Source organism: Dipteris shenzhenensis, chromosome 20 (assembly GCF_047967505.1).
Source record: "Dipteris shenzhenensis isolate YYH24624 ecotype China chromosome 20, Dip_SZ_1.0, whole genome shotgun sequence".
Lineage (NCBI taxonomy): Eukaryota > Viridiplantae > Streptophyta > Polypodiopsida > Gleicheniales > Dipteridaceae > Dipteris > Dipteris shenzhenensis.
In genome coordinates, this window is record NC_141615.1 from 50,498,845 (window position 1) to 50,505,071 (window position 6,227).

At 42.9% G+C, this 6,227-nt stretch overlaps 1 protein-coding gene across 3 annotated transcripts; it reads right to left on the reverse strand.

Moving 5' to 3' along the window:
* Positions 1 to 2,510: 2,510 nt before the first annotated feature.
* On the reverse strand, positions 2,511 to 5,048 carry LOC147889806 (uncharacterized). 3 transcript variants are annotated; one of them, XM_087391467.1, is made up of 3 exons: positions 3,403 to 5,048; positions 3,144 to 3,304; positions 2,511 to 2,925 (listed from the first exon to the last, which is right to left on the reverse strand). In XM_087391467.1, the coding sequence occupies exons 1-3, from the start codon at positions 4,855 to 4,857 to the stop codon at positions 2,895 to 2,897; spliced, it is 1,647 nt and encodes a 548-aa protein (XP_087247593.1). In that variant the 5' UTR covers positions 4,858 to 5,048; the 3' UTR covers positions 2,511 to 2,894. The 3 variants fall into 3 exon arrangements, with proteins under 3 accessions (XP_087247593.1, XP_087247592.1, XP_087247594.1); XM_087391466.1 differs by having other exon boundaries at positions 2,514 to 2,925; positions 3,144 to 3,307; positions 3,403 to 5,045; XM_087391468.1 differs by having other exon boundaries at positions 2,517 to 2,914; positions 3,130 to 3,307; positions 3,403 to 5,043.
* Between the last annotated feature and the right edge of the window lie 1,179 nt (positions 5,049 to 6,227).

Consider the following 6,227-nt stretch of genomic DNA (forward strand, 5'->3'; position numbering starts at 1 on the left):
CGTACCCAACTACTTTTCCAAACAAATCATGCTTCGTAATTGATTGCTATATTTGTAAGTTAATGTTTTCATGTATTCATGTCTGTATTACACGTGGCAATATATTTGCATGTGTGTGTGTGTGTGTGTGTGTGTGTGTTAGGCATGTGTGTGTATGGACTATTCTAGGAATGCTTACTGTTAGGGTATGACTCAAGCTTACACCTAAGGACTTAGCTTAGAACTCCTAACCTACCTTTTACCATAAGTATAGCCATCTAGGACAGCTTTTTTCAAGGGTGACACCACCCTTATTGAAGGGGCATTATCGCAATCTCCACATTATCGTGCAACACTCCCTCTTATGTTTGGATTTTTACCACGTTCTTGAATTGCACCTTCCACTTTAGTGCTCTCAAGCATTAAATGACTCACCTTAAATGCTACCTTATAAATATGCTTTTAAGTTTTGCTCAATGTAAAATCACCTTGGAGAGAAGCTTTAAAAATCCTGTGTGGACCCTCATAACTTTACCTTTATCTTGATATAGTAAATTACCCTTGGAATGTATTACCAATTGATTCACATAGTATAGTTCTATTAGTTTGCCTTTTTGTATCACCAACCACATGTACATGTTCAGATGTACTCATATTCAAAACTTATGTTGAAGTTTAAAAGTTAAAGGGATTAAAATTTGCTATTGCAGCCACTAATGTAACCGGTTGGTAATCTTTAAAAGACTTTTCTTCCATAAACAATCCTTGCATCATGCTCACATCTGTTTTGAACTAGACAGTTGGCGAAGGGAATTGGCCTACTTAAACGTAAAGTGTTTTTTAAATATTCTTTTTTGTGCTATATTTTCATGCAATATAGTTAAAAACCCGTGTCACATGTACCTTGGAGCAATTATTATTGGGCTCTCGAATGGCAAATACATTTCTCATATAAAAACTTAGTCGTACTTTTGCTAATTGCATCACTCTACCTCTTTCTAACTCCAAATATAATCTAGGTAATGCTCTTTTTCACTCCAAATATAATCTAGGTAATGCTCGCTCCGTACATTTGACAACAAGGTGGATGGCAACAAGGTGAATTATTTCCAAATTATCTACTCTATAAATGAAAATCATTCATCGACCATAGGCAGTTGGCTAAGGGAATTGGCCTACTTAAACGTGAAGTATCTTTTAAATGTTCTTATTTAAGCTATATTTTCATGCAATATAGTTAAAAAAGCCCGTGTACCATGTACGTTGGAGCCATTGTTATTGGGCTCTCGAATGGCAAATACATTTCTCATATAAAAACTTAGTCGTAGTTTTGCTAATCGCATCACTCTACCTCTTTCTCACTCCAAATATAATCTAGGTAATGCTCGCTCCGTGCATTTGACAACAAGGTGGCTGGCAACAGTGAATTATTTCCAAATTATATAGTGTTCAAGAAATGGAGTTGCGTGGTATAGCCAACTCTTGTACAGCAAATTGAACTTGAAATTTTACAACGCTTCATTTTATTGTACCCACTCGCTCCATTTTTTTGTACGTATAGAGAGAGAAACTTATAGTAACCAACCCCCAACCAGAGGGTGTTTCATACAACCTCCTTGTTTACCATGCAACCAGACTCGCATCAACCATTGGTCCTAGAAGGTCAATATGGATCAATGATTATTTTTCCATTAGTATATCAACAAAAAGTAACCCCAAATTGGACAACATTAACATGCTCAAAAGAGGTGGTGCGAACAGTCCTCTAGCAATTCTCGCACAAAACTATATTCCATTAAAGGTAAAGAATGCTAAACATTAAGCCCTTCAACTTTCAAACTAGCACAGTAAACATTATCTATTTGGTCAAATATTGCATGCAAGCCTTCCGTTTGCTTTTTACAGTGCTTGTGTCTGATATCAACCAAATACTTGATGTGAACCTTCCGTATGTTTTTCAGTACTCTTACAGTACTGGTGTCTGATTTGGAATAAGCAGACTTACAGACCCAACCTTTAAGAACGTGCAGCAATCAAAGATTTGTCTGCCAAACAAACATACTTTTGCTTCGTCTAGTGTTTTAATAAAGTACTAATGTTAAAAAAATCACGACATTCGGAAGGAATGACACTAAGTATGTTAAATTCATTATATATGGAGACTATCAAAGATAGATGATTTAATTTTAACCAAGGAAATGGATTCTACAAAAATGAAGAGGCACATTACACCTAGATAACAATGTCACATTGGGAGTACACCACAGCATTAAATAAATAACTTGAAGACAAAATTTAGAATTTAGGCCTGTAAAATGTCTGCTCAACTACAACTTCTGCGTTTAAAATTACAAAATATCAGCAACCTAGACGTTTCTAGGAAAACCACAACCCAGACTTCCAAGTCCTTGTTTGCAGAATCAACATGCCATTATTGTTCTGCCATTATTTGAAAGTCCCAAACTGTACTCAGAATTATTTTAAGTGAAATTCAAACCAAAGTATGAGCCTTAACACAAAGAGAAAAGGGGGAAGGGATGGTAGGTTATAATTGGGGGAAAGTAAGAAAACCACGAAAGAAGAAAACAACTCCATGAGCAGAACAATTTCAAAATTCCAGAAAAAAGAGTCCTCCAAGCATGTCAGCAGCACAACCTGCTACAGAAGGTTTGCAATAAGCCCGATTTAACACTAATAAGCAGCCTTGTTTGCAGTAAGCAAGTTAAGCCAATATGACCAGAACAAACTTTAAAGATAATGTCTCTGATCCAGAACCATGTTTCGAAGCCTTCTATTTCCTATCTGCCCATTGATGGCTGGTGTCCAAAGTATAATTTCATTCATTGCCATGCACAAAATAAAATGGATATTCAATCAAAGACATCTTGGTTCTGCCATTGGCCAACGTTTAGCGCTTAAACCAAGCTTCTCCTACCTACAAGACAACTTCTCAACGTCATTTCATCCATCAAGCTATACATGATAAAGGATCAGACTATTTGTATTGCATCCCTAGCATTATCAAAAGAAATCGCAAAAGACAGCAATCGAGATTAAGTGCCAGACACACGGTTCTGATTGAAATACCTTGACACTGCTGCATTATACGGAGCTGAGTAAAATTACAACACACGGTGCAAGTAAACCAACCTGCTGCAATTCACTCAGCTGAATCTTTCGCTGATTGCTCTATGGTCTCTTCCGCTTCACCATCCTTGACCTCAGTCTCCTCAGCAGCTTCAACACCCTTATCAGAAGGATCGACCTCACCCTGGTTCTCTATCTTAACTTCAGATTGCTTGCCGTCCTCACTCACCCCCTCCTTCTCCTGAAATGTGAGTTTGTGAAATAAAATGTTAGTTTAAAATTAAATTCTCTGAACACACTAGAGATTCCAGCTTAAATTCACAGGCTTAGACTGACCTGGGTAGCAGCCGCAGCGTCACCTTCACTGGCTCGACCGTTTCTACCTCTGGGCAATTTTGGGAGCTTGAGAGGATCCCACCCAAGAACAGCACACATGGCACGTGCATAGCCACGGTGCTCTGGCAGCTTCTTGGTTTTCATGATTTTGTTTGCATGCATAACAAGACTCACCACATTACGGAACTTTTTAATCCATTTCAATTTGAGACTAACGCACGCTGGGCACTCAAATACTCCGCCATTCCATTTCTCCACGTATAGCTGCCTCAGTTCCTGGTTCTCTTCGAGAAGCTTCGAGAAAAATTCAAAGGCCTTCTCTTCACGTTCCTTCAATTCCTCCGCAGTTTCTGGCTCTGTCTTTTGCTCTCCCTCAGCCTCTCCATCGACTTCCGGAGGAGCTCCTTTATCTTCCTCTGGTTTGCTTTCTCCATCAACTTTGCTTTCTTCCTCAGCTTTGATTTCTTCCTCAACGTCTGGAATGCCGAGGAATTCCTTGACGCTCTTACATGCTGCTCTCTGTAAAGCCAATGCAGCCTGCTTCTCCTCATCGGTCAACTGCACGTGGAACGCCTTCTCGGTTTCCACATCGGCATTGGTAGCAACCCCCTTCTCAGATTCCGCCCCTTCTTTCTTAGCCCATTTCTTATTCTTCTGTGATTTTCGGTTCCTAAACCGCCTAGCCTTTTTCTGGCCAGAATTCGTAGGCTTACCGTCCTCTTTCTTTGGCTTTTCTTCCTCTTTCCTGATGGCTTCCATCTTCCGCTTCTTTCCTGCAATCTTAAAATCTTTCTTCACCGGAGGACCCGCTTTAGCAGGGGGAGCCGTTTTAGCCGGAGAAGCCGCATCGACTCCTGTTCGCCATAACGAGTGCAGCTCCTTCGTCTCCTTGGCCAAGGCCTCCACATTTCCTTTTACCTTATCTTCTTTGGCTTCTACTTTCGGCGCCTTCTTGCCTCCCTGTGGAGGCTTCTGTGGAGGCTTCTGCGGAGGCTTCTGTGGAGGATTCTGCGGAGGCTTCTGGGCAGTCTTTGCTCCCTTCGCTCCCTGCGACTGTTTAAAGGGCTTCTTTCTGGGCCCCAAATTCTGCGACGGAGGGGGCTTCTTCTTGGGTCGTCCAGCATCCCCACCACGATAGCGCGGCCGGAAATCTTGAGCTGGGCGAGCGTATGAGCGGGGGGGAGGGAAGGCCTCAGGCTGATAGCCATCGAATCGACCCCCGAGCGAGGCATGGCGATCTAAGGGAATTCTAGGGTAGGAGGAATAAGATGCGAGGTCACCGGCAGGCAAGGGGAGCGAGCTCCATCGGTCGAGGCCGTAAGAGGGCGGGGGCTCACGGCGGTAGGAGGAGGAGGAGGCAGAGGGATAGGACGAGTAAGGGGAGAAGGCAGCGGAAGCAGAAGCAGCACCGGCGCCAGAGCGGTAGGAGTCACGGTGGAGCAAGTAAGCGTCCATGCTAGGAGGAGGAGGAGGAGGGGGGGGGGAGGCAAGGCATTCAAAGGAGGAGGGGAAGGAGGAGAAGAAGGAGGGTGGCTATGGCGATGGCTGTGGAGGAGGAAGAACTTCGGAGAAGAAGAAGAAGAAGAAGAACAAGACAAGAACGGAGAAGGTAGGGTAAAGAAAAGAGAAACTTCAACTTAAGAGAACATTGTTTTACACCAGATCTTTTGCGCATGCTTCACCCCCCGTCCCCCCCCTCCCCCAACCAGATTTAGGGCAAACCGGTCCAATTAGGGTTTTTGCCCTTCTTGCCCCTCCCCCCCCACCCCCCTTCACCACACAATACCATCTTTGCTTCCTTATCACTATCATTTTGTTCATACACATATTCTCTCTTAGGGCCACTCCACAACGTGAATGCTCAATTTGGTGCCACACAGCCAATTTGTCATGTGAACTAAAATGAAAAGATCTGACAACGCCTGCCTCTGCCATTCAAAGGCTTGCTGCGCTTTGTGTGGAGCCTCGGAGCGTGTACTTGCCTCTGTCAAGCCTTAGTTGGCATTTACAAATTGACTCTTTAGTGTCTCTGTTAGGTTTTCAAAGTTCTGGGAGTTGGTAGAGGAGAGTGGTAATTGGAGGAAGGGGGGAGGCAAGGCATTCAAAGGGGGGGGGGAGGTAGAGGCAATGAGGAAGAGAGGAAAGCAGGGAGAAGAAGAGTTTGGCAAAGGAAGAAGAAGAAAAAGAAGAATAGGACAAGAAAGAAGAAGGGGTTAGGGTAGGGTAAAGAAAGGAGAAGCTATAACGAAAGGGAATGCTATTTTACACCAGATCTTTCGTGCGCGCACCCCCCTCTCATAACCAAATTTAGGGCAAACCAATTAAATTAGGGTTTTCTTCTTCTTGTACACTTTGCCTTTCTTCACCACACAATACCATCGTTCCTTCCCTTAGATCCCCTTATTACCATCATGGTGATCATACACATTCTCTTAAGTGGAAAATTGAGTTAGTAGGTGATCAAGGCAACCTTATTTACTACCAAATTCATTTGTGTTGCTCGAGCTTTAATTGTTCAACAAATATGGAAAACTCGTCTCTTTGTTCGGTAGGTCGATGTTACAATGCCATTGACTCATAAAAAGCTATTGTGCTCATGTAAGAGCATGAAAAGGTCTATGGTAGTAGGGTCTGCATAAGGTTGGGATGCATGAGGCTAGGGAGGCTAGAGCTCATTCTTGCTTAGCGTTCGTTGAGCACACCACCGACTATTGAGGGGCCACAATCTGGCATGTGAGATAGGAAAAATGAGTCTCCACATGGGCATTTTAGGGCCCCTATTGTTGCAACGATCGTAGGTTCCTTTCTGATTTGGGCTTGTTGTA

What these genes read in the sequence shown, in the direction of transcription:
- LOC147889806 (XM_087391466.1), bottom strand. Translation starts at nt 4,857, where the DNA reads ATGGACGCTTACTTGCTCCACCGTGACTCCTACCGCTCTGGCGCCGGT. An exon ending in ACGCTGCGGCTGCTACCCAG is followed by an intron (nt 3,308 to 3,402) that starts GTCAGTCTAAGC and finishes CTCACATTTCAG; the next exon opens with GAGAAGGAGGGGGTGAGTGA. An exon ending in TCAGCGAAAGATTCAGCTGA is followed by an intron (nt 2,926 to 3,143) that starts GTGAATTGCAGC and finishes GACGTTGAGAAG; the next exon opens with TTGTCTTGTAGGTAGGAGAA.